The 27,963-nt window shown below is 45.1% G+C and overlaps 1 protein-coding gene across 2 annotated transcripts; it reads left to right on the forward strand.

The window, feature by feature from the left end:
* The first annotated feature begins 2,865 nt into the window (after nucleotides 1–2,865).
* On the forward strand, nucleotides 2,866–27,907 carry LOC146857204 (interferon alpha-inducible protein 27, mitochondrial-like). 2 transcript variants are annotated; one of them, XM_085646809.1, is made up of 5 exons: nucleotides 2,866–2,969; nucleotides 11,176–11,241; nucleotides 12,094–12,255; nucleotides 14,743–14,847; nucleotides 27,534–27,907. In XM_085646809.1, the coding sequence occupies exons 2-4, from the start codon at nucleotides 11,202–11,204 to the stop codon at nucleotides 14,817–14,819; spliced, it is 279 nt and encodes a 92-aa protein (XP_085502935.1). In that variant the 5' UTR covers nucleotides 2,866–2,969; nucleotides 11,176–11,201; the 3' UTR covers nucleotides 14,820–14,847; nucleotides 27,534–27,907. The 2 variants fall into 2 exon arrangements, with proteins under 2 accessions (XP_085502935.1, XP_085502936.1); XM_085646810.1 differs by lacking the exon at nucleotides 27,534–27,907 and adding an exon at nucleotides 26,706–27,089 and having other exon boundaries at nucleotides 2,907–2,969.
* Nucleotides 27,908–27,963: the final 56 nt, after the last annotated feature.

A 27,963-nucleotide genomic window follows, 5' to 3' on the forward strand; every position in this document is an offset into this window, starting at 1 on the left:
GGGACATGGCCGATGCTGTAAGGCTGTTGTGTGGCAAAATGGACGAAGGAACAGGTGGCAAGGCGCAGGGAGAAACAGCACCTGGAAGGGTATACAAAGGCAGTGAACCGGCTATGCAATGCCACCTCTGTCCTCAGCAGACGCTCTGTGGCCATGCAGGTGGAGATGGCCCATTGCAGCCGTGATGTGGCTACGGGGTTAGTTACTGTCACCGCTGCATTGGATGAGCTCAAGACAACACATATCTCTGCCACAGGGTCTGGGGATGGTGGTGAAAGTGAGGAGGTTACAAGCCACAGCAGCATCACTCCACCTATAGCAGAGTCAAGGAGGCGTCCAGCCGCAGGACAGTCCTCTGGTGAGGGCAGTGTGCAGGGTGAGCGGAGCAGTGCAGTGCGTGGGCACAAGAAATGAAGCCATGCTTTAGCTGACATTGGGAGATGGGTGAGGTAACCCATGTTACCAAATTCTAAGGGATGACAATGAGCATGCAGTGTATCAATGCCATGATGGGATTGCTGACGCACTGAGGGGCCAATATGGTGTTGCGGTTTGAATTTCTATTGCCTGACGTAAGGTCAATAAAACACTATTACACATTTGCAATTACTCACTTTGTCTCATTACTTACTCAGAAATAGTTGCATGTGATCTCAGCCCGTCTGTGTCTCCCATCTGGCGCTGCTGCAACACCTGCTGCGCGGTGCAGTGGCTGCGGACATTCCTCATCATCATCCTCTGATTCGGTGAGTTCCACGGGTGTTCCCTTCTGTGTGGCCAGATTATGTAGCATGGCACATGTTGCTATTATCTTGCAACAGATCAGAGGGCGGTACTGCCGTGTACCTCCAATTTTGTGGAGGCAGCGGAACCTGCTTTTCAGGAGTCCAAATGTACGCTCCACCACATTCCGCGTTGATTTATGCGCCACATTGAATCTCCTCTCACTTGGGGTAAATGGGTTGAGGTATGGAGTTAGGATAAATGACCGCACCGCATATGCGTTGTCACCTAATTGGTAAAGGAAGAAACATCATTCACAGTCAGCAACAGATACATTCAAGGTATACATCAGGGTGTGTCACATTGATTTACCTAGCAGGTATCCTTCTCCAAATTCACCCCCAGCAAGACGTGTATAGATCCCACTGTTCCTGAAGAAGTAGGAGTCATGCGTGCTCCCTGGAAATTTTGCGACAATATCGGTGATGATTTGAGACGCATCACAAATGACCTGTTCGTTGATTGAATGTGTTGATTTGCAGTTGCGATATATGTACTCAGTAGCAGAGGGGGGGCAGATTGGAATATGTGTCCCATCGATGCACCCTATGACATGTGGGAACTGGGCCTTCTGATAAAAATCCATCTTTGTCTTATGCAGTTCTGTCTGTGTGCTGGGGAACCGGATGTAGTGGTGCATTCTTTGCATCATGGCGTCCAGGAATGTGTTGAAGAAGCGTGACAGGCAACTCTGTGAGACACCACCAGCCACAGCTATGACCCCCAGGTAACTACCTGATGCTAGTAGGTGCAGGCAACAAAGTACCTGTACATGTGGTGGTACTGCATGCGCCTTTGGTATCTGGTGCTCCAGGATTGGGTGCAGGTCACGTATCGGGTCTAGAATGGTGGTGGGGTGAGGCCTGTACCTCTCATGGATTTCTGCCTCTGTGAGTTGGAATAGTGTAATGCGCACTCTGTATACGTGTTCCTGTTGTCTACAGATCCTCAGTGCTGCAGCTTGCATCCGTATCCGCCTTGCAGTGACATAGAGGGCCGCCATTGTGTTCACGCAGATGCATTCTGGGGCTGTTTATATGCAGTGCACCTGGTTACCACCTGCTTTGAGTTAGTGTTAATTTGCGACTCCAAAATAGCGATTTTTCATGAAAATTGTTATTTGCGATTTTATGTACATTGGTTTGCGACTTTATATTGCGATTCCTTATTTAGAGACTCGCAAAATAGTGAGTCGGTGGGGCATATTCGCTAAATAAAGAATCGCTAACTGTTTTCCTTTATTTTTAGCGATTCTTTATTTAGCTATTCGGTGTTTCTGCCTCTACATTTCACATGGGTTTTTTTCGATCGCAAACGTGGAAATTCTGCGAATTTCTGCATTTGCGATCACTATTTGTCTAACTACATCTGGCCCTGTGTCACTTCACCATAAAATGGTGGCTGGTAGCCCAATATGCCCGGATTTATAAGGTGATTACACTCTTGCCTACTGACATAGGCCAAATCATGTTACAATCAATTGGATTGTACAACCTGCCCAAGAATCCCGGGGGTCATATCTCCCCCTGGTTGCCTGGCCCCCAAGCCCCTATTTGGGAAGCGGCTGGCAACAGCTGCCCTGATCTTGGTTGTGGTTGCCCTGCTCCTGAGGAGGCCTGACAGAGAACTTTGAGACTGGCCAAACACAGGCTGGCACAATCTTCCACATGATGAGAGGTGATCTAACACCCTGATAAAAGTTTCCAGAGCCCCTCCAGCCTCCCACTGAGCTTGCACATAAAGTGAAAAAGTAAACTGGGGTACAAAGTGCTGGACCCACCACAGCCATTGGCGTTACAAGGATGCAATGGGCCATAAGGGCAGCAATGAAAGGGGGTTCTTCATGCCCCCTGGTCTGGTAGTGAAACAGAGCCACAATAGCGCGGAAGAGACCTCGTCGTAGCCTTGGACCTGGTGGCACTGCACCGCCTGCACTACTGTTAATTGTTATACCCTTGCACACTGCCTTAGTTGGAACAGAAATGAAAGAGCCAACAGTGAGCAGCCGAGGAGCGAAACCTATTGCTTGGGCGCGGTGGGTAAATGAAGCAATCCTCTGGGTGCTGTGGGCGGGGGAAAGGCGGGTGCTGGCGGGGAGGAACCATATATAAAAAGACATCCACCCTCATGCAACATCTAGTGCATAACGGCCCGCCGTGACCGGATGTACACCTCCCGTCCACAAGGTAAGTCGTGCCTCCTGCCGCAAGACACCCTCCTTCAGCACTCTTCCCTGCCGCCGCCGCCGCTTCTTCCCTCAGTGTCCTGCCTCGAGCCATGCTACGCCACACAGCGGTACTGCCTTCAAAGCGGATCTTTCTTCTGACGTTCACAGGAGCAATTTTGCTCGTCAGGAGGGATAAAATGAGTGAAAGGGGGTTAGCACCCTTCCAATGAGGACGGTTTGTGAGCTAGGCAGTCTTTAGTGCATGTGATCCTGTCAGACGCGTGGCAAAAAAGAAGAAACGATTCCATAACTATTTTGTTGGTCTTTCTTCTACAGGTAACTGCGTTATTATACAATATAAAGCAGACACCTTAAAGGGAAAATAAATGCACGTTAAACTAGGTGGAATGTATTGTTCTGGTGGGAAAGCTCTATTGGTTAATCATAGTTAAGGCTCCCTGTTTTCCGTTTTTACAGATAAATACAGACAGAAAATGTGTTTTCTGTCTGCATTTATTTTTAAAAGTGGCTAAATACAGACATTTGTGCTGCTTATAAGTGACACTCCTTGCTGTCTTTCATGAATTATAGCTCAACAGCTGAGCAGATGGACAGCAAGGGAAATTTAAAAAAACAGTATAAAATTTCTTTAAATAAAGGCATGTGTCAATATACATTTGTGGTATAACGCTAGTATTTCCCAGTATATATATTGTTATGTAATATTTGGCTGCTTAAATAGCTAAAACACGACAGACATCAACATATGAGTGCGCGTCTATGAGGTAAATAAATATAGAAATGTACAGTTTTACACCTTCATTTATACGCAAAACACAAAATAAATATGGGTAAATACAGATAAAATGGCCAAAAAATAAATATGGATAAATACAGACGAAAATGTAAAAAAAAAAATACCATTAAACTGGGAGCACTAATCGTAGTTTAAACACACAGAATACACACTGAATAAGAAACGTTAATCCAGTATAAAAAAGCTGCCATAAAATATGCAAAAAGATTATGTTTAAGTGTTTACATTGCTTTCAGAACTTATATATTTAGAAATAGACAGTAAGACTGTTCTTGCTGAAAACCTTATTTGTGGATTTCCATTAAAAAGACGCATTTGAGAACTGCTAACACCCCTACAGCAAATCTCAAAAAAATTGTTTTTGACGCCATGAATCTTCATATGATTCTGTCAATTATAGGTTATACTGGCTCCCACGCAAACTTTACGTTTGTTGATTAAAATTTAGCGGACCCCCTGAAGAGCAGGCTTGTTTCTTCTTCACTTGTCTGCCCCCCCCCCCCCACCTCCCCGACCACCGCGCACACATATCCTCACTTCTCAGTAGAGGCGACCCTCTCCTTGCCTTTGACCCTCAGGGAACTCAAGATCGCATTACCAGCCCCACTGAAATTATGAAATGTTTACTTCCACCTGGAAAGTCTGTGTGACAAAACAGGGAATTACCAGGGGAACTGGTCAAGGAATTGCCTATTCCTCTGGCAATCCCTCATTTAGTAGGTCCTCAACGTGAGTGCCCAATTACAAATCCCATTATTTTCCCACCCGAATATTCATTATGGGGAATCCTGGTAATTCCAGGGGTTGGAAATAACAGGGATTACACGTTTTGGGGGCATAACATGTGGACAACAGTTTTTCTGTGCCCATTTTTGTGTGTTTTCCAACTGAATTGCTGGAAACGTCATATGGAAACTGGGAACATGCATTCTGATGGGCTTGTAATCAAACAACCCGGATTTACCAGGAGAGTCTGAGTTTTTGAGTTCTTTCCCAATTACAATATTTAAAATGCAGTTCATGCTTCCCTATCCCTCTCTTCCCACACCAAACCATGGACACATATAGATTGTTTTAAACACTGCCTCACCACATTGATGCAGCATAGCAGATTTGAAAGACGGGATATACAGACTGAGGAGACCCTTAGCCAAGGCCCACGATCACCGGCATTTTTCTGGGCTTCAACATAGGATGGAAAATGCGAAATTTACTTAAACATAGTTTATCAGTATGTTTGTTTGAGGGCTGAGATGTGCACAATTCTAATAACCATACTAAGTATTAAGAAGGGTCCACGAATATTTATCTTTTTGTTTCGGTATGCATAGAATGCAAATATTCCGTTCCACCAACTGATTTGGTGGAATTTTGGTGACTCCATGTTACTCTTGTAACGCGTACTTCTGGCCAAGTTTCACTAATCGCCGTGTGGCGTAGTTTTTTTCTTGTGCGCATGGCAAAAACTGTAAATTGGCCGGTACGAAACAGATTTGGCGCCCCCTAGCGTGATTTTCAGTCGCTAAGAGGACTTCCGGCAAGATTTTTCCAACTTGGTGATCGTGACCGTTCGTGGTCAGAAGGCTGTTGCTCGACTAGAAAATCTACTCGAGCGGCAGCAAAATAAGCTAGAGTAGCTTCACCCTCTGATGCGCCGCATGGTGCTGTTCACCCTGAATCACAGCGCAAGTAGCACGATGTGCCTATTTCCGCCCATGGGCAGAACTCCGCAGAATCTCACTGAGTTTTTTTGTAACTCAGCGGAATTCTGCAGAGTCAAATTCCATAAGTTTTGCCCACCCCTAATGCAAATATTTCCCATCTACTACCTTCCTTCCCCTTTGCCACACAGACACACATTGAAATCCATCCAGTCCTTATTTTATTATTTGCTTTTTGGTGTTTGTAGTTTTGTTTTTACCATTATAAATACAGGACCACAAGTCCCAGAATGCAAAGAAAACCAGAGTGAATCAGCTACTGATGTGCAACATGGGGCAGACCGACAGCTCTCTCATCTCTTCTTTGGGCTAGTCCAAAGCTTTCTGAAATCCAACAAAGTGTACAACTTTTCCAGCACTGCTCTTTTTTTTGTCTTTCTTAAATGTAATCTGCTTTATAGGTCTGGTATTCGTCCCTTTGCAGTGCTCCTGTATCAATGGCCAGTGCCATCGTATAGCCTTACGTCTGCTGGATTTCAAAATCTGGTCACTGAGGAAAGAATTGTGTATGTAAAACCCCGAACCGCAAGAGGAGAGGCAGGTCAAATGTTTTAACCTGTGGGGTCAAAACAAAACTCTGGAATCAGGGTGAGATTACATTGTTCAAAATCTCTTTAACTTTTATGGAATTTTAAGCTACAGAAACTCGTTTAGCACCCAGATCTCTTGACACACAGCTCTCACAAAGACAACAAGAGTTGGCTTCTGGAACTGCTGCATGGAACGTATCATTGCACTGCCTTGAGGAAGTACTGAAGGGGACGGCTAGTATTCAGAGTATGGTTATAATCTGATGGGAAGAAACGTTTTGCCTAAAAACCAACTATACTATTTTTTAACCAGGAGTATGAGACTGCAGATTGGCTAAATTAGGCAGCTTTTGTTGCAGAGGGGCGAAACTCAGGATTTACTTCTTCATTGTAGAGGGGCAGCAGCGGGTGGCAGTCTGTAATTTTGCTGTTTGAGAGACGAGAATGAAGAGTTCTATGACACTATATCAAGGTCCATATTGTTAACTAAAAAAGTATTGCATCTACTACATCTCCTAGCGCTCTATAGGCAAGTTAAGTGCATATTTACTCTTCTTAACTCCGCATCTATTTATACTATATTTGCCTTGCGATGTAGTAGTTAGTCAATATCATGGTTGCAATATTTTTGTCATGTGACATATAGTATGTGATATAGTGGGAGAGTACTGAATGATCAGTTCTCCTTTGAGTGTCTGATTTCCCCCTTAAGTGCCCTAGTTACACTCGCTGCTCCTCCATCGCTCGCCTAGAGAGGAGCTGCTCCTAGTATATGAGAGAGCGAACGACCACAGGCTTTGTGCTTCCAAGGTGCCAGAAGCAGTCCCAAGTCCATTGTTCCTTCGGGAAAACGCTCCCTTGTTCCTTTATAGGGCTGTGTAAAGGACGTTGTGGTCAGACGGCAGATTGTAAGGCTCTGTTGGCTTCATCTGGAGAGAGATCCTGAGGGCTCTTCCTTTTTCTGAACAGGTGGTGGAGCGTGGCCAACACTCGCCACGTGGAACCAGTGGAAGACAATTGTGATGCTGCTTCTCATCTCTACCAGCTCCCTTGTGGGCGAGATCAATTTTACTGTGGTTAATACAGAACATCCCCTTTTCTCCTAGCATTTTTACTTGTGTGTTTCACCTATCCCATTTGTCATTCAGGTCTGAAGTAGAATAGATATTATGAAAATGGTTTGGTAGATATTTTGAAAACGATTTGATAGAGAAAAACAACATAACAATTTCAGATAACTAAACAGCAACGTGCAAATATTTTGCCTCAAAACATTCTTGAAGTGATTGCTATTTTAACTGTAGGCATTAATCATGTGGTGGAAAATGTTGTCGCTGTATCTATGCCACTCTCTGAGACCCTTAAGAACTCTGGGATCCTCCTTCACTTGTATGCTGATGATACCCAGACCTTCCTGAAAGTCTCAATCCCGGATGACATTGCGCTTTCACCAACACTCTGGCAAGAATTCAGACAGGAACGTGAACTCAGAACCTTAAACTTGACACTCCAAAAAATATAATTCTTTCTTATATCTCTGAAGAAATCCAACCTACCTGCACAAAAATTAATAGAATCCCTTTCCACCCAGGAGTGCCAACCCACCATTGTTCAGAATGCTATGTTGCTTGGCTTCATCCTCAACAATCGGCTCAACCTCCAGAGTCGAGTCACGTCCATGGGCGAGCGACCAGTTCCAAGTAAGGCTGTTCTAGGGGATCAGACAGCTCATGGAACAGAACTTCAATTCAGCTGTTGGTTTTCTCTAGAATAGACTGTGTGAACTCATTCCTTTCAGGTGTCCCTAAAGCACACTTAGCTTTCCTCAGAACAGTTCTACATGCTGCAGCCCGCTTTGTTCCTGATCACAAGAAAGTTGACCACATCACACCTAACCTGCTGTCCCACCAATGACTTCTATTGAGGCGAGAGCTCAGTTTAAAACTTCCTGCATAACTCATAAGGCTTTGAATTCCTCTTCGCCCATCTTCTTAGCAGCAACATTTTACATTTCAGGCGCAAAACAGGGTTCAAGAAACGCACAATACCTTCTCTTCGTGCTTCCCATCTTCAAACGAGAACGATATATGAACCAATCATTCTCCGGAAGCATCTGGAACTCCCTTCCTCTGGCCCCATGTATGACCACATGCTGCGCTACCTTTAAAAAGGAACTTAAGACTCGTTTTTGAAAGACACTTGGGCTAAATCTATGATCTCCCACACATTCTCAAATGCCTGTTTTTTCTCTTTTCCTGTGATGTATCTCGAATATATTCCTGTGATGATTGTTTGTAATTGTACTCTTGCATAGCTCTATGATGGCCCTGGGCCATGGCTGTGCTATATGTTTTTTTTTGTTGTTTTTTTGTTTAGTTTATTTATTATGCATGATTAATTAAAACCTTTGCATATACAGAGGTAAAATTCCACTCATTTCATACTAAAATCACTATGAACAATAAAAACCTTTTTTATCACAATCAATAAAATAATTAACACAATGTTGCGAAAGTTAGCTGTTGTTGTTATAGCAACTATAGCTGAAGGTGGTTTAGTCAGGATTTCATCTAAACTTGGTCCTTCAGCAATTCGAACCGGGTTTCTTTTAGTCTCTTTGCGGTAATGTCAAGAAATTTAATTAACCTACAATTTAGCTGAACCCAGGCGGGGTTAAAGCACAACTTTAGTGCTTGTCTGCATGTTCTGGCTCCATGTTGTCTAAAGACGGGTTTTAATAGGATGCTCCTGATGTCTTTTAACTTTTTACAAATGCATATAATGTGAATTGCGTCTTCTGTACCGCTGCTACATAGCTGGCATTGATCGTTTTAATCCTTTCTCTCCCAGGGAGGCAAGAATTGATTGAAAGGGCCTGCCCCCAGTCTTAGTCTGAGGAATTTTTCCTTTACATTAGTTTTCAAGCCCACTTTCAAGTATGATTGAGGTGTTAGGTTGTTGTAAGTATGTAAGACCATCCAGCCATGCGATCTTTTAGCTAGGGTATTTTTGTCCTCTAGTGCAGATAGGGTACGAGATGCCTTTGTGACTGTTTTTTTTAAAATGTGATGGTTGCTCTGGACTTCCCACAGTTCTGTTAACCCCAATTGTTTTATTGCTTCCTGAAGGTATGCTTTTGCCGGGGTTTTCCTTGGGAGGGAGAGTTCTGTCCAGAGTAGCTCGTTCAGGGTTCCCTTGACGTCATGTTTAATTTTATGCCAGCATTTCACGTAGGCTCCCATGCGTTCCAGGGTCTGTTTTTGGAGTCCGAATTCTAATCGAATTTGGGTGGGGGAGGCCGTTCTAGGGAGGTGGAAAATTGCGCGGTATGCCTTTGATATTATGTTTTCGAGGGTTGCGGCGTCTTTTCCCTTCAGCGTTTCACTCCCGTAGTAGATAGTTGGCTGGAGTTTTGCTTGCATGATTTTAAGCAGGGGGTCAAGTGACAGGTCCGGTAAGTGCTTCTTTAGGGGTTTGATTGTTAAGTATGTTGTTACCCCCTTTCTCCGCACAGCTTCTAGTTGTGGTTTTGCTGAGTTATTTTGGTCCAATATGACCCCTAAGTATTTGTAGTTAGCACCTTGATCCAGGCGATGTCCTTCTAGGAACCAACTGTGCTGTTTCCTCTTGTGGTAATTAACCGCCATGGTTTTTGTTTTGTTATAGTTTATTTTTAATGCGTTGTCCTGCGAGAATTTTAAAGTGGCGTTCAGTAGGTGTTGTAGGCCAACTGGAGTTCTGCTTATCAAAACCAGGTCGTCTGCATATAGCAGGCAAGGTAAGGGGACATTCCCAAGTTTTGGTGCGTGGCCTGCGCTGCTACTCAGTTTCTCTGGTAGATCTGCGAGAAATAAGTTGAATAGCATGGGCGCTAAAACACATCCTTGTTTAAGGCCTTTTGAGGTAGGAATTTTTCTCGATATTTTACCACCATTTGTAAGCTTTATCCTAACCCATGTGTTGGTATGCAGGTTCCTTAGTTGGGAAAGTAAGTTGGAAGGAATTCCCCAATTGTCAAGTTTTCGACATAGTTTGGTACGGTCGACGTGGTCAAAGGCGGCGGTAAAGTCTATAAAACATAGGAAAAGTGGATATTTTCCCTGTTTAGCAGCATCCATGAGCAGGGTCAGTGCCATTATATTGGTTATAGTTCCTTGTCCTTTTCGAAAGCCAGTTTGTGTCAGGGGAATTATCTTCTTATCTTCAGCCCAAGTAGATATTTCTTTTAAAAGGAGCCCGGCAAAATATTTAGCCTCTATGTCAATCAGGGTAATTAAACGGTAACGGTGCTATATAAAATCACAAAAACATTAATAAATGAACCTGCAGCTTTAGATGCTGAGGCTTGCTCTGGAATGTAAAGTTGCATATGGTCAGCTTAAGTTGAACACCCTGAACGTCAGACAAGATGGGAGACGAGCGTACCCTTAAATTTAGGAACAGAACCGCTAAGAGGTTCCTGGTGATAAATAGCAGATTAGTGATATACTTGTGTCTGTGTCATCTGTTCCCCAGCGGCCTTAGAACTCTGCAAAAAACTGTCCGTAGGGTCTGGAGATTATGCATCCCTGTCATAAGCAGGCCAGAAACATTACCTCCTCAGGAGACAAGACTGAAAACCAGATCTCAGTTAGCAGAAGCCAAGTGTAGGTCATATGTGAATCGAGAGGACTTTGCCATAAAACCGTTAACATCTTATGTTGAAGTTAGTGAGGAAGGTTCAAAGTGAATAATGTATAATGCCCTGAATGCGATAGAGCCTGTATTGTCGTTTTAGGAGCAAATTTCCATTTGCTTCTAAAACAGGATTACAGTAGGGGCACAACTCAGCAGTAGTTGGTTCCGCGATTTGCGTCAGATGAAAATTGGAGCAAACCGCAGAAGCACATAATGCACAGGCACTGATTTACCCTCATTGATATGATGAATAACATGCACTGTTGGCATGTTATTCCCCATTCCAATGTAGCCAACATGCAATTGGGCACACATTGTGCACTCACCTAGTTGCAAACTTTGGCTTTTGTCAAATTAGTAGGTGTGTGCAATTTCCCCCAGATTTTAGCAGGCCGGTTGGGATTAGACCCGGAGTGGACAGTAAAGGTAAAGGTGCAGTTTTCAGTCACGAGCAAGTATTTTTTTGTGTTTCATTTTTAGAATAGAAGAAGAAGGACGAAAGCAGTATGTATTGGGCTTCTCTTGCTTACATGGCAGTGGGTGCAGGTAAGGTATCACCCCTAATCTCTTTATGCAAGCATCCTGTCAAGGCGTTCTAGGCCAATACAGCAATTGAGGTACCAAGCGGCAACAGGTTGGTGGTTTATGTAGCATTTTAGTATTCTTATGGTCACCCACATATTGAGTGGCAAAGGCGCTCCTTTTACTCCCAGGATCCGGGCCATGTCAACGGGTGCAGATCCCAGGGAGTCAGTTAACCAGAGTACGAGACGAGTGGGTATAACTGTAAGTCCCTAAAGGGGATTCATTTGTAAGGAAGACTCAGCTACTGAAGGACTAGATGGTAAAACCTTCTGCAGTGGTTGAAATGAGACAACAAGGCTGAGGAGCAGCAGAGGACCAGGGAGCCTCGAAGTCCACAAAGCGCCATGTTCTCTTTTTCCAAGTAGTGATCCCGGTACCAGGGGATCACAGATGACAAGGAGAAACAATCAAATGGGAGAACTTCACGACAAAGAACACAGGGAGGGACAACCTCTATTTTGTGCCAAAGCTTCATCCTTAGAACAAAGCTAATGAACACTTAAAACAACGGAGAAAGAGGTGATGCATAATTGCTCCTTCTGTATTTAAACACAAATTCACTGTAACTTCCACCTTTGTAGCGCTGATTCTGCAGAGGAAGACTGAGATGCATTGACATCTCTAAGTAGGTTGGCATCATTGGTGGAATGAATGTCCAGAGGGGCTGTAGGTCAGAGGTGAGCTAAGTTGACAGGTAGATATGTGTTTAGGCTGGAATATTGGGGAATTTGGGCACTTTGGCATAGTTCATTGTAAAGGGGAGTGACGTTGATTGCTCGTGTAATACTGGCCTCTGTCTCTTCTTCTGCACAGGGATTACTAGTGTTGCTGTCCCTGCGGCATTGACTGCAGCTGGATTCACAGCAGCTGGTATAACAGCTGGGTCCGTGGGAGCTGCTCTGATGAAGGCGACAGCCATCGCCTACGGTGGTGGAGTGCCGGCTGGATCAGTGGTCGCCATCCTGCAGAGCTTGGGTAAGAGAAGTATGTTGTGGAGTGGTGGAATCTCTAATATGAGGCACCCTCAGTCAGATCTAAGAGCTTACAGAGGCTCTATGGTTACTCTCACATGCGTGTTTCATATTAGAAGTCTTGCTTTTCACTTCAGATACGCGACCCACATGCTGTGTTACTCCCATCTCATTTCTAAAGCACAGCAACAGGGATATTTTTGCTGGGCGATAGCTGAATAGTACACTTTGTCATATAACCTGTTGCAGGAAAGTACAAGCTTTGGCACTCACAGGCCTTTATATTCCTCTGGGAAAGGCCACAGCTGCACTCATTCAGATGGTGTCTACGGCAGAAGGTGTGCTTAACATCATACTTCTCCTTGACATTCATAAAACTGCTCCATTGGCTACTGCAGACTGCCAAATGTCTGAATTGTGTGCAAACTAGGGGTCTAATTTTGAGTTCGGCAGACAGGTTACTCTCTTACAAACGTGACAGATATCCCAACTGCCATATTACACGTGCCTTTGGTTATAATTATGGCTTCCGGTTTTATGGTATTTATGTTTTTAACATTTCCATCTGTATGTATTCATATTTATTTTTTTGGCCATTTTAGTGGTATTTTTTCATATTTTTTTCTGTTTTGTGAATAAATTAAGTCAGAACTTGTATATTTCCACATTTATTTAACTGATAAATATGCATTCATACTTTGATGCCCATTCGGTTTTAACACATTGAATCGCCAAATATAAAACCTACAGAACAGGGTAGTTACGGGGAGCTGATCGCGCCTCTTTCGTCATGTGCAAATTAAGTTATTGAAAATTTCATTTAACACTCCTCAGGGTGCTTTTTGGTACATTTGCATCCAACTACCCAAAATGCAATGCCCATTCGAGCGATGGCTCTCGTGTTACACAGACAAACTAGAGACCAACGCACACCTGCAAACAATCTAAAAGCAGTCAAATGTACAAATTTGTGATGAAGTCCTTATGCGCCGAAGAAATGTTCAACACAGTCCATGTGTTTGCCAAAAACGTGCGAAGTTCCAGTGGTAGACCTAGTAAGGTTCAAAAAGAAAGTAAGCGAGGGCATAGATATTCCCCTCTTGCGGTGGAGCAATGAATTAATTTCTACCCTTGAACAGTGTCCTCCTGCTGTCCACCCATGCACATAGTCCAAAAAAGGCCTTGATAAGCCCCCTCTGTTTTGTGATCCCCTTTACTCATTTGGACGCTTGGACGATGTTGGATCACGAAACAGAGGAGGCTTATCAAGGCACTGTTACTAGGTCTACCACTGGAACTTAGCAAGTTTTTGACAAACACATGGACTGTGTTTGAATATTACAACACTGCATCAGCTACTGTTTGCTTTGGAGATTTAACTTCCGGATCGCCTTTCAGACCAGCGACCGTTACTTTGACGATCTAGCCTTGTCACTGTCTGTGTCGGCTGTTGCTTTTACCATCTGAGAGAAAAACATATAATATATCATCTGAACAACCTTGGATTCTGTAGTTTGGAACATTTCTTCAGCGCATAAGGACTTCATCACGAATTTGTACATTTGACTGCTTTTAGATTGTTTGCAGGAGTGCTTTGATCTTTAGTTTTTCTGAATCGTCAAATATGATAAAACAATACACCTATATGAAAATATTATCATTATACAGTAAACATGTGTTGAGATATGCATTGATTTTATGGAAATCTCAACCAGTTTTTTGAACTCCCAATACTGTCAATCTGCTCAGTTGTTGGCCTGGAATTCATGAATGACGGCATGGAGAGTCGCTCCAAAGATGGCCAATGTCTTGTATTTTTCTGCTTCTAAAAATAAATACAAAAAGGAAACATATTGTTTAATGTCTTAAATTTTCTGTAAAAAGTTGTGAAAACGTAAAACTGGGATCCTTGTATATAATGCATTAATAGGGCGGATGGGATGTCTGTCACATTTGTGACAAAGTAACCCGTACTCCAGACTCCAAATCAGGCCCTACATTAGGCATTCCATTTTGACACTTCCTCTATTCTTCATAAAATTCTGTTCAGATTTTCCTGAGTGAAAAGTATTTGAAAAATAAACCACTGCATGTATAAAGACTGGAAACATTTATTTTAATGACCAGATTTGAGATACCATAAAAAATGTGTTTGTTTTTTCTCCAGTATTTAAGAAAGTATTTTTCTTTTAAATTTTTTAAAACAATACTTTACAGACAAACATTGGCAAAGCCAACATATCGCCTCTCCAGTTACAAAGGCGAAACATTTTGGCTTTGCCAATGCTTGTTCTAGTAGGGCACCTGGATTTGGCTGAACCTTATCAAAATATGTAGTTACTGTGACAAACAGCTCCTTTTTAAATCAGTGCTGTTCACCACCACCCCTTATTAGTTCAGCTTTCTATGACGTCAACTCTTGCACCAGCGCTCGTCACTTGCTCCAGTGCCCTTTTGTGCTTCTTTGATGGGAGAATCCATTTCGTTACAGGAGCAACAACTGGAGCGGCCTATGTCGGTGCTGCTGTTGGGGGCGCTGCTGGATTTCTGGGGAATGTTATGATGTGACACGCAAGTCTGACAAAACGGAGAAAAAGTAAGTTGCCTACATTAATCTTCCATGCTAGGGGCCTGTGTGGCTCTGGATCTTTTACTCTTGAATTCTAGTCAGGTATAATCAGAAGCCTTGAGATCTTTCTCAAGGGCAGATTCTGGAAAACGTTGTAATTTGCTCATCATTCGATCATACGTGGGCTGGGTTTATTGTAACACAACTATTTACATGTTTGTGTAATTATATTGTATTTCGTTAAACTAAAAAAACCTCATGCACTCATTTCCCACTAGTTACTCAACACCCAGGAGCCTGTGGCATCAGCTTTAAATCTGATGGTTTTAGATATTCGGGCCTAAAGAAGGACTATACACTTGGACATAAGTCTGAATTGCATATTCACAAGGACTTATCTCCGATTTATCTCCACCTTAATACAACAAAAGTGGAGATAGATTTAACACCCCATTCACAAGTAGGTGCAAACTGCAGACATCGTCAGTATTTCTGAGATAACTGCCCCAAAATCTAACACCACGGCGGACACCACCAACTAACTCTAATGAGATGCAAAGTAGGCGTTCCCGTACGAAAACACACGAAAAAACAACACCACTTTTACAATGAACTGACAGAACTGCGAAGCGAACCAAAAACAGGAGATAAGCCGCGGTGCCTGCAGGTATTTAACACCTGCCTCAAGCAGGTGTAAAGACGGAGGCCTACCTGCAGTAGGCAACGGAGCCCCGCACACAGCCATACTCAAAGAACAAACGAGGCCATGGAGCTACTCATCATGCAGCTCGGAGCCCCATCAAGGCCACAACACCCACCGCCACCACCCCCAGGACCGCCACCACCCCCAGGACCCAGACCCGCCTCCCCCGAGCACCACAGAGGCAACGTAGAGTAAGACAGCGGACCTACCGAAAACGCACCACTCTCACAGACCTAACGCCCGCGGAAGTCATTGCCCACAACAGGCTCAAAAGGACAACCATTCTCTGCATCATGACCCATATCGCCCACAGGCTGACTGTCACAACACAGCGGAGAACCAACATCCCACCTCAGACAAAGCTGCTGGCTGTGCTGCACCTGTTGGCCTCTGGGACATTCCAACCAACAACTGCCAGAGTCGGAGGAGTCTCACAGCCTGCCCTATCAAAGTTCATCACACTGGCCCTGTGCGACTCGAGTCATCCCCCTTGTAGTTCTGACATTGCATGTCGAGGGCCTGATGACTGTTGGAGTTGTTGCCAGCACCAGCTACTCCCTGAGGGCTGCCTTACACTCACCCCACACACAGCCAGCACATGCGTCACTTAATTGATGGGCCTGCCATCACATCCTGCAGAACCAAGTATTGACTCTTTTCTCCCTGCACTGTCACAGGTGATCAAGGATATGCACTCTGCCCTCAGCGCCTGAGAGACCCTTTCGGGGGTGTGCGGAGCGCTATATAAATGCACTACATTTGCACTACATTTACATTTTACATTTTGGAGGATGACACCCCTCCGGGACCCGAACACACCTGTAGAGGAAGTACAATGCGGCCCACATACGCACCAGGGGCATCGTTGAATGCACATTTGGCGTGTTGAAGTCACGTTTCAGGTGCCTGGACTGCACAGGTGGGAAGCTCCTGTACAGCCCGGACGTCGTGTGCAAGATGATCGTTGCATGTCGTGTGTTGCACAACATCTGTGTTCGCACCAGGGCCCCATGGATCCCAGTTCCAGAGGTACCGGACAATGATGATGGTGATGGGGCAGGTGGCCCACATCCCACTGCAGCTGCGGCAGGAATGGCCCGTAGGAACTACATCATTGACACCTACTTCTCATGAGCACGTCGCATTGTGTCCGTCCGTGGCAATCATGGGACAGTAGTAGATGTCCAATTTCACTGCATGTGTGAATAAGACATATTTGCAGGTTACAGGTTGGAATTGTGCATTGTCATGTTACATATCCCTGGGGTCACAGATGTGATTTGCCTGGTTGTGCACATTTGCCAATCCAGTTGTGTTCTGTGTTCAGTTGTAGAGGCGTTGCTGTTTGTACCGGGATGTTGCCAATGTTGAGGTGCACTTCTGCTTATGTGCGTATGCTGCACAGTGGGTGTGTCAGTCCTGCGGCACTGATTTGTCTGCCACTGGTCTCTTTCATGCGGTGTGCCTGTCGGTTCTATCCTTCCACTGTGCTTGGATGTTGTGGTGTGCAAGTTGTCCTCTGCAGTTGGCCAGGGTGCATCCATAGTACTCCGCTGTAGCTGTATTTTGTTCAGTGGCATTTTCCGTATGCTGTTCTTGTGCTTGTTCCTGCATTGTGAGTGAGTGTGCTGCCCTCGCGCTGCTTATCCCTGCTTTCCTCATCGCGGAAGAGCTCATCGCAGGTTTTCTGGTGTTGTGGTTTGTGTTTTTATCTCCATCGGGGTGGTTGTATAGCGGACATTGTCCGCGCTTTCGGCAGACTATCGCATGGTACCGCCGTGTTGTAAATTCCACATTGACACAGGGTTATTTTCCCGCGATGGGCTACGATATTGAAAGTTGCGTTATGCTACTCTTATGGTAGGTATCACACGTTCTTGTGAATATACCCGAGTCGGAGACGCCCAGTGGAGTTCTCTGTAGCTGTGATGGTGGAAGCTCAAACATTGTGGCTTACCAAAGGCTCACCACTAACCCCTCCATGGATACACGCCAGAGCTCTTCAAATTATGGGTCACAGCAAAGCCATGGGGAGAATCCGCTAAAGCTTCCTTGTGACCCTTATTGATGATTAGGTTAAAGACAACCTTCATTGAAAGCTATCCTAGTGGTAGCTATGGAGAGCAACCTTCAGGCTAAGTCTCGAAGGAGTGTAAAGGAGCTTGGTTTACCAGATTATAACCTCTTGAATGACCAAATGAAAGGAGAACCACACAAGATATATATATATAGAAAATATGTATTTATTACTAAACACTCTCTACTAACCTCTTTATGAGATTAGAGAGCAAGGTACAAAATATTAAAGCAATAGAACAACAGTAAATAGCACAATACACAGTGGGCTCCAGGGGGGAGACCAAACCATATATTGAGAAAGTGGTATAACAACCCGACTTGACTAGACACAGTGCCTAGAGCACGTAGAATCGCTGGGAACCCAAGGAACCACCCAAGGTAGTGACACAGGGGACCCACGGAGGACGGGTGCAGTGTGGTTGGAATTTTAAAGATTAAGGACACTTGGAAGAGGACTTTGAGCAAACCCTTTCAGACTTAGAAGGTTCTAAGGCCAACACCCATGTGAGCACCAGAGTACTCATGTTACCTCACCCAGGGAAGCCGGGTGCATAGTCAAATGGTGTCAGGAATCGTCGTCATTTTCAATTGCGATCTGCTTCAAAGTGCTGCTGCCGTGAAGAAGAAAAGTGTCAAGTGTGATCCAAGCCTGGATCGGGGATGTGAAGAATGTGAAAGCAGAGGGGACAGAGTCTAGGTCACTTGCCAGTGACCAGGGGCATGATAGACAAATGCCCACCGATGTCGGGTGCTTCAGGTGCAAAGAGGTGAAGCTTGCAGACACGGGGACCAGGAGACGTCGACAACAACCAGCATCTGGATGTGAGTTGTCCCACAAAGGATGTCGAGTGCTGGGGGGGTCAGTGTTCGAATGGAACACCAACAAACCTTGGCAACTGCAACCCACGCGGTCAGAGAAAAGATGCTTCGGTGTGTACCAGAAAGATCCTGGAGACTCCCCAAGTGATGGAGAGTCAGGGCACATCTGGAGCAACCGGGAAAACCCACAGAAAGTTAAAGATGCCTCACAGGTCAACGGACCAGGGATCGCGAAGGGACCTCGAGAGAAAACACAAAGGGCCAGCTCACGGAACACTCGTGGAGTGTAGGCTGGCAGTCTTTGGTGGAATTGCTGCTCGGGGTCAAGGCTACAAGTAAGCCAAAGCTCAGCCGCAGAGGTCGACTCAAAGCTAATGCTTCTAAAAAATGGTCGCGGTGTCCAGGGGTTCGTGTTGCATGGTCTCCACGAGGGATACAGGCCTCAGAGTTGCTGAGTGCACAGATCGACCTCAGAGACCATGGGAACCCACCTCCTGTGTTGCAATATTCTTCGGAGTCCTCAGGAGCTTCGGAGATGCAAACCGGACAGATGCATCTTTGGTGCCTGCCTTGCAGGGGAGTAACTCCTTTACTCCAAGGGAGATTCTTCAGTCATCTAGCGCAGTGTAGATCGTCGAAGTACTGGTTTCTGTAGCAGAGTCTCGTCCAGGTAAATCTAAAGTCCTGTAGTCAGGGGTTCCTACTTTATACCCAAGGAAGGGGTGGGACAAACTCTGGGGACCCACCTATGGGAGGATCAGGACAGAGGGGTGGCTACACCCATGTCCTTTGTTCAGTTTCGTGCCAGAGCAGGGGCTGGTAGCCCCTGCAACTGGTTTGAGCTGGACTATGCACAGGGATACCAAATATGCCCCCAGTGCAGACATCAAAGCACTCTCAGAGTGCACCCACCCAGCCCCAATACACTAAAGCCTGTCTGGGAGGTGGTCACATCTCCCTGTGACAGGAAACCTATTGTCCAGCCTCCCCTGCCGGAGTTTCGTCCAGCAGCAGGAGCGCAGACTCGTGTCTGTGGCTGGCAGCATCCATTTTGTGATGCCTGGGTTCTGTTAAGCTGGTACTGGGTGTACCGTTGGTGCCATGTTTCTCCCTCTAGTAGGGTGGAATCATACCTCCCCCGCCAGTTACTGGCAGGGAGGTATGATTCCAAGGTGTTTGACACCAAACAGGACATGGTTCTGTGCAGCCGTTTTAAAGTTAGTATTTACCGCGAGGTTATAATGCACTTAAGAGTATATGGTATGGCTGCATCACAAACAACCCGGAGAATAGGTTCCGAAGGCTGAAGAGGGGCTCTGCTCATGCATGGTCACCCTCTCACATAAAACCCAGCACCCTGCCTTCAGGATTGTTAAGGCCTGCCATAGGGGTGACTGAGAGGTTTATATGTGTAGTGATTAGGAGTGAAATAGGTAACCTATATCTCGGTAAGGGGTGCATACACCACCTTAGCCTGGCTGCAGTAGCAGACCTGTGGTGTCATTTTAGATGGCTTCCCAGGCATGGCACAACACATACTGCAGCCCTTGGTAGGCCTCCGGGGTACCTATGCCCTGGGTACATAGTATACCATATACTAGGGACTTATAAGGGTACACCAGAACCCAATCTGGAGTGCACCTAAAGTACATGGAATCAACTTAGAGAGGAAGCAGCTAGGCTGGGGTCCTGGTTAGCAGGATCCCAGGCAGACTAAGTCTAAAAACAGTGAAGCATCACCAAAAAGTGGGGGTGACTATAAGAAGCAGATCCTACTCTCCTACATTCCTGTCGAATGACATGTAGAGGTTGGTCAGGTGAATGCTGTGACTTGGTCACGGTGTGGCTTTAGGTATGAGAAAGGTTATTGACCTGTGCATGCTCCAGTTGTCTCCCTTAGGTGTCAGTGTTACACACTGCTTAGTAGGGGTGGGATAACTGGAGGTTTCCCGGGCTACCAGTGATTCGATGCTGGTGTCCAGTGAGGCATTTAGAAGCGAGGTGTCTGCTGGAAAGAAAGCTGACAGGCCGGCTTGTGCTTTAGCCTCCTCGCAGCAGTATTCATGAAAAGACCCTGCCGGCGAAGGGTCCTGGTAGGGAGGGGACAGGACAGTGACCTTAAGGTAGTCAACAAGCCAGGCTTAAACACCTCAGCTCCATCCTGAGACAATGGCTAGTGTTTTCCTTGGGGTGTTAACCCTTCACCCCTCAGTGGATGCTATCTGGTTTGGGGTGTCAAAGCAGAGTAAATCGGCAAACATGTTGAAACTCCACATAAAGGCCACAAACCAGGCAGATAGATCTGGACATGAGACAGTTCCTAACTTTATTCTGAGTGGATACTGACGTGAAGACGACATTAACCCTGGGAGTTATCTTATCAAAGTAGTCATGGCTGTCTATTTAAGTCCTGTACAAAACTACACAATGCATACATTCCTTAGTATGTACCCTAATGAGGTGATGATGTAGGAGGGATTCTGTTTAGAAAAGCGGCCTACAACGTGTGCAGTTAGGCTAACAAAGGGGAGAACCACAGTGGGCACTAAAGGGAACTCACTAGAGTGAGAGAAGAGAAGTTGTCTTCAAAGACATGGCATCGTCTAGCCAGTGATGTTGCTGTTACTCTGGTTGGATAAGGGCTATGAGGGAAGCCTCTAAGACTAGGACTAGGATAGCTTGTGTCACCGGCTGTGAGTAGAGCTCAAGTATCAGGGAATTAGGACCTATTTCCAATCTCCGTCACCTCGCAGGAGAAGAAGCTAGCAGGGCCTTGTTTACCTGCGAATCCTCAAATAAGCTCCTATATATATCCATAGAAGGTTGGTTCTAGAAGTTCTAGGTGCCCTCCATCTCTTTGAAAACATTTTTTGATTTGCCCTCTTCAAAGTGGCACTCATGCCCTTTATGTTTACCCACAATAAAGCAGCTTGCACACAGCATGTTGGTATGTGTTCATTTGTAAGCGACTGAAGCCCAATCCACACTGACCAAAAACCTAAGTGGAAACAAAGGCCTACATAGATTGGAGCTCATGGGACACTGCATGCACCACACATCACCCTTTCATCCTTAGCTCATAATATTATTTAGGCTTACTGGTCCTCATGTCCCTCAGATTGATAGGTAACAACACCCTACCCTGTGGACCTCAAAGACCCCAGGAGGAACATGTGGCCAGGAAGGTCCACAGGCTTTTAATGTTACATTACGTTTTTTAGAAGGAATGAGATATGCTTACATCTGACGCTGTGCGATTAATATTAGTCCCCTGGGACACCACTTGAGATCGCTGTTGCACTATATAAATCTTCATTTCATACATTCAAAGAATTGAGTATGGAATTTGTAAATTTTATGGCAAGACCGGAGGCTCCTATTATGCTTACTTTTCTTGCTTTATTCTAATAGCAGCAAGATAAAACCACAATTCCCAGAAGGCTTGGTGAAACAACTACCAACCAATGGGAAACAAAGAAACAATCATTATCCAATCAGAACATAGATAGTAGTATAAGGTCTATCGTAACTGCGAACAGTCCTCTTTTTTCTTGCTGCTCGCAGTCAAGATAAGTACCTTTCTATCTTTTATATTAATTTAATTGAGTGTTTAAATTTGACTTGCGAATAACGTTACTTCATTTATTGTTGGCTTATCGTTTCCGTGAAGCTTCGTTGCTTCTTTGTGCTTCGCGCTCCTGCGCGCGTATGTGGGCTTTCCCTTTCCCTCCCCCCCGTGATTCACACGCGTAGCCCTGTCCGCACACGCCTCTCTCACCGGCCTCCGAGTTCCCTCAGCTGGTGGCGCAGCGTTCTTTTAGCCCTCACGTCCCGGCATTAATCTCCTCGCTCAGACCTTTTAGTCTTCCACGCACCGTTTCCTCTTTGCTTCGTGTCTTCGGACAGACGCCTCCTGTATTTACACGCCCCTAGAAGGAGGAGTTTCCTCTTTTACACGCCCATTGGATTTTCTTCAGGTTTTAATCCTTTCTTTACTGGTTTCTTGCCAGTTTCCCTGCTTTCTGCAATTATGCCCAATTCTGAAGAGTATAATGACAATGAAGGGGAAGTTTTTAAGGAGGATTTAAATTCTTTCATAAATACCTCTGTTGAAAATGCTGTTGAAGCATCAATGAAACGTTTTTCTAAGAACGTGGAAAATTCTATTTTGAGTTTAATGACCAAAGCAATGGCCCACTCTGCGGGGGATAGCAGAAAACATGAAGTGGTACACTCCAAGGTTCCTTCTTTGGCGTCAAAAGTGGTTGGTGAGTCTTCCTCACACATGACAGAGGACGCGGTTCCTCCCAGGCCTCCTTCCAAGGAGGGGTTAAAATGTTCAGATGGCAAACATAAAGCCAAGGCCAATCACCTGGAGGTACCTCAGAAATTGGTCATTTCTACTATTTATGATACAGATGACGATATGGGTGACGCCACTGATCTTTCTGATCTCTTTGACATTGTGGACCCTTCGTCTCCTCCTTCCAAGAAAATGAAGTTGGATGCTTTTGCATCTGAGCCGGTGCTTGACCCCGAAGGTACTCCTCTCTTTGATCCTGCTTCTATCAGAAACCCAAATTCAACAGAATGGTTTCCCATTGCTCACGTGGGAGAGTATATCACTGCAAGACTTCGCCTTCCCCTGGATAAGTCTGTCAGAGCTAAGCTAAAGTCTGAGTGCCCGAAGCCCTCTCTCCCTTCACATATCACCTCTACTCCCGCTATAGATCAACCACTCATTACCTTTTTCTCCAAATTTGGCAAAGATCCACGTAAAGGGGTTGATAAGGCATGGTCTTCCTGCCAAGACAAGTTGATTGATTTAGTGGGTCCCCTTGCCCGTATTTTTGATTTGGCAGAGTCAGCATGCCTTGAGGGCGCTGACCTCAATCTGGAGGATGTATCTATGTGGGTCCAGCGAGCCTTTTGCCTTCTTGGCAACGCCAACGCTGCCATGACTCATGAGCGCCGCAAGGGCCTCTTAATTAAGTTGGACCCAAAACTGGCCAATCTTGCCCCTCTCGATCCTGGCGTCAAGGCTGACGGTCTTCTTTTTGGGGAATCGTTGGTTAGAGACTTGAGTAAGTTCGTCACCACTTTTGCCTCCTTGTATAAAGCGCAGCAATCCATTAAGAAAGTCTTCCCATCTCGGGTTTTTGGCAGGGCCGGAAGAGGCAGGAGCTGCTCTTCCAGCCATGGTTTCCAATCTCAAGGCTCCCGTGGCTCCTTCAACTCAAACCAACAGGACTTCAAGCCCCAGTTTTACCCCCAGAGAGGTCGGGGTTACAGAGGCAGGGGCCAACGTGGCTTCAACAAGGTAGGTGCAGCAGCTCCTGTGGGGGGTCGTTTATCCCTTTTCCTTCACAGATGGCAGTCCCTTACTGCAGATCCTTGGGTTCTCGACACCGTCCAAGGTTATCGTGTTGAGTTCTACGCTCCACCTTTTCAAAGGGTTCTTCCTCCTCCTCTAGTGTTCTCCACAGAAATGTCTCTTCTGGTGACCTCAGAAATACAGGCCCTTCTAGCCAAAAAAGCTATTCTCGCTTCTCCCTTCGACCCCTCAGGCTTTCTCAGTACCCTTTTTCTCGTTCAAAAGAAGAACAAAAAGATGAGACCAGTGATCAATCTCAGATTTTTCAATCAGTTTGTGGTTTATCGCCACTTCAAAATGGAGACAATTCTACATCTACGGGATACTTTGCGTCAACACAATTGGATGATTCGCATCGATCTCCAAGATGCTTATCTTTCTATCCCCATTCACGATTCGCACACGAAATTCCTTCAATTTCAATGGCAAAACGCCACCTATCGTTTTCGCTCTCTGCCTTTCGGACTTTCTTCAGCAACTTGGTGCTTCACAAAGGTGATGAGACCTGTCGTAGCTTATCTACGATCTCTGGGGATCAGACTCATCATTTATCTCGACGATATCCTCATCATGAATCTAGACAAACAGGCCTTATTGAACGATCTCAACACTACTCGCTCTCTGTTACTCGAATTGGGCTTCCTCCTCAATTTGGAAAAGTCCTCTCTCGTTCCGGCTCAGAATATGGAGTTTCTGGGTTTTCGCATAGATTCCCCCACGGCTTCACTTTTCCTACCTCAGTCCAAAATCTCCACTATTCATACGGAGATTTCCCAGGTTCTGCGCCGTCCCTTGATTTCTCTCAGATCCCTAGCAAGAATTGTCGGCCTTCTCTCGGCCTCTATTCAGGCAATCTTTCCAGGTCCTCTCCATTATCGGGCTCTTCAACGCCTAAAGATCAGGCATATTCGACAAGGTCTCGCGTATTCCGATCAAATAGAATTAGATCTCGAGTCCTGCCTAGAGCTTCAATGGTGGATGAACCATTTGGAAGCTTGGAATGGACGAACCATTTTCGCTTCCGCCCCAGATCTTGTATTAGAATCCGATGCAAGCCTGTTGGGTTGGGGCGCCCGTTGTGGACCAATATCAACTGGAGGTACATGGTTAAAAGAGGAGTCCAAATTGCACATCAATTGTTTAGAGATGCTGGCAGGCTTCTTTGCAATTCAGAGTCTGGCAAAGGACAAAGTAAGTTGTACCATCCTCCTTCGCATGGACAATGTTTCTGCGGTTCGCTATATAAACCATCTCGGTGGCACCAAGTCAAAGGTCCTAGCGGATCTGGCAACAAGTCTTTGGGGAATTTTGCCTCTCCAACAAACTCTCGCTCTCTGCGTAAAACCTCCCGGGGAATCTCAACGACGTCGCCGATTGGCATTCTCGCTATCTCCGGGATTCCAGCGATTGGAAGCTTCTTCCCTCCGTGTTTCTCTCCCTCTCTCGGTTGTGGGGTCCTTTCTCAGTAGACCTTTTTGCTTCCCGACTGAATTCTCAGTTACCCCTCTTCTTCAGTTGGCGTCCGGACCCCTTGGCTCTGGCGACCGATGCCTTCCTTCAAGATTGGTCCCTTCACCTCAACTATGCGTTTCCTCCTTTCCTGTTAATCAACAGAGTCTTGTCGCAGGTACGTCGCCAAATGACGTCTCTGGTGGTAGTAACTCCCTTCTGGCAGTCCCAGATTTGGTTTCCATCTCTCCTGGAATTGGCGGTGGACTTTCCCGTCCTTCTTCCCCCATTCCCCAATCTACTTTCGGACCCTCTGGGCAATCCTCACCCTTTAATTATCGACCAATCACTGGTGTTGTCCGCCTGGAAAATTTCCAGCCTTCCTCTTCTGATCTCGTCATTTCGCAGGAAGCTTCGGTCTTCATTAGTCGTGCTTGGGCCCCAGGCACCTCTAAGGCTTACAAATCCGCCTGGTCTCTTTGGTCAAGCTGGTGTCTGCAAAAATCTGTCGATCCCTTTTCAGCCTCTTTAAACTTTATTGTTAATTTTCTGGCTTCTGAGGCCAGCTCCGGCAAATCCTATCGTACCATCAACCTGTACAGATCAGCTATTTCTCTTAATCATGCCCATATCGATGGAAAACCTGCGGGAGCTCATCCCTTGATCTGCAGATTGCTGAGAGGAGTTCGTTTTTCAAAACCTCCGTTGGCTAAGTATTCTAATTTATGGGATGTTAATCTGGTTTTGCAATTGTTTTCTAATTGGCCTGATAACTCTGCTCTTTCTTTGAAAATGATTTCAGCTAACTCACTATGTTGTTATGTTTAATTTCTATTAAACGAGTATCTGATGTGAAGGCCATGGATGTCTCTTCTCGCCAGTTCACTCCTACTGGTGTGCTGTTTCATATTCACAAACGCACCAAGACCAATTTACATACTGTCTTCTATCCCTATTTTCCCTCCAATCCCAAGTTGTGTGTCGGTCAATGCCTAAAAGTTTATGAAAGTAAGACCTCTGATCTCAGGACTTCCTCCAGCTCCCAACTCCTTATTTCTTTCCGTAAACCTTTCCGCCCTGTTTCTTCTGCTACTCTGGCCCGCTGGGTTCGTTGGGTCATGTCCCTGGCCGGTATTGATGTCTCCGTTTTCGGAGCTCATTCCACTAGGGGAGCCATGGCTTCTAAAGCCTTTTGGGCTGGCTCCCGTCTGGAGGACATCCTGAAATCAGCTGATTGGTCTAACGATACAGTGTTTCGTACATTTTATTGCAAGCCTGTGGTTACTGCATCTTCTCTGGTGGTAGATATGTTTTAAACAAGCATAATAGGAGCCTCCGGTCTTGCCATAAAATGTAGATTTTCCTAATATATTATGACGGAAAGTCTTAATTTTATTAAAGACACGGAGGCAAGTATTATCCCGCCGCAACACTTCTAATTGGTGTTCTCCCTCCCTACAGGCACTCCAGCGCTTCCACCGACATCATCCTGAGGTTACCCCGGATTCTGCCACGATCGCTTCTTCTGCTCCATCACCTACTGTGCCTGGATCTGACCCTCTCTCCGAGTCTCCTCTGGTGGTCTTTGGGAAAGAAATTTTCACGTGGACTTTGACTTTATGCATTTTGTTATCTGTTACTCCTTTGTTTTTGCATTCTCTGTAATTGCTCGCACAAGAAAGAGGGCTGTTCGCAGTCACGATAGACCTTATACTACTATCTATGTTCTGATTGGATAATGATTGTTTCTTTGTTTCCCATTGGTTGGTAGTTGTTTCACCAAGCCGTCTGGGAGTTGTGGTTTTATCTTGCTGCTATTAGAATAAAGCAAGAAAAGTAAGCATAATACTCGCCTCCGTGTCTTTAATAAAATTAAGACTTTCCGTCATAATATATTAGGAAAATCTACATTTTACCTATCCTTTTTTTTAAGGAGAGGCTATTTAACCTTTCAACATGCATACACTCATTACTAATAACTTGTAAAAATATATCCAAGTTGTTTTATTTAAGCGGAATGAGTATTTTAGTAGTATTACCAAATATTTAGGTTCTGTTACACAAGAGAGCTGGTAATCACAGAGAGTTATTGACAGGAGCCGATTCACGAGGTCTGTGGCGAAAGTGCCCAAAGACATACTTCATCCTGCATGTGGGTTTTGAACCTGGTAATGTTAATACTGCTGTAATATACAATATCTTTATGCATGCGGAGTATGAATTGACTCATTTTTCTCTTAATCTAATATATACTGGATGATTGTCCTCACTGATTCCCATCTTTTCTAGGTTGGTTGTGCAATCACAAGAGAAACCCTAGAGTCCCAAAGTGAAAATCTGATGGAACAAACGTCACAGCAGGAAGCAGCTGGACGATCGATTATTGAAGCAAGGAACTCAGTAACTTCACAGCCTTGGAATGTCTTACCAGAGGGCCTACTTTGAAAGAATAATAATATAAAAACCTTTGCAATGTCTCCGTCATAGACCATTGTTACGGAAATTCTGCTTGCACGTTCTCCTCTGAAGTTTGCCCTTCCCCTAGAGATTGGAGGACTTATTACCACCAACTTTAAATCAGGTCTATAGACTTTAAGCTTAGGTTTGTCTTTACTTAATGTAATCATTTTATGGAATTGTCAATTACATCATTACAACCAACAATAAACTCCTTTTCTTCTTTTGCAAATTAAACACGAATATAAAAACAAACACTGAA

Source organism: Triturus cristatus, chromosome 3_2, assembly GCF_964204655.1.
Source record: "Triturus cristatus chromosome 3_2, aTriCri1.1, whole genome shotgun sequence".
NCBI lineage: Eukaryota > Metazoa > Chordata > Amphibia > Caudata > Salamandridae > Triturus > Triturus cristatus.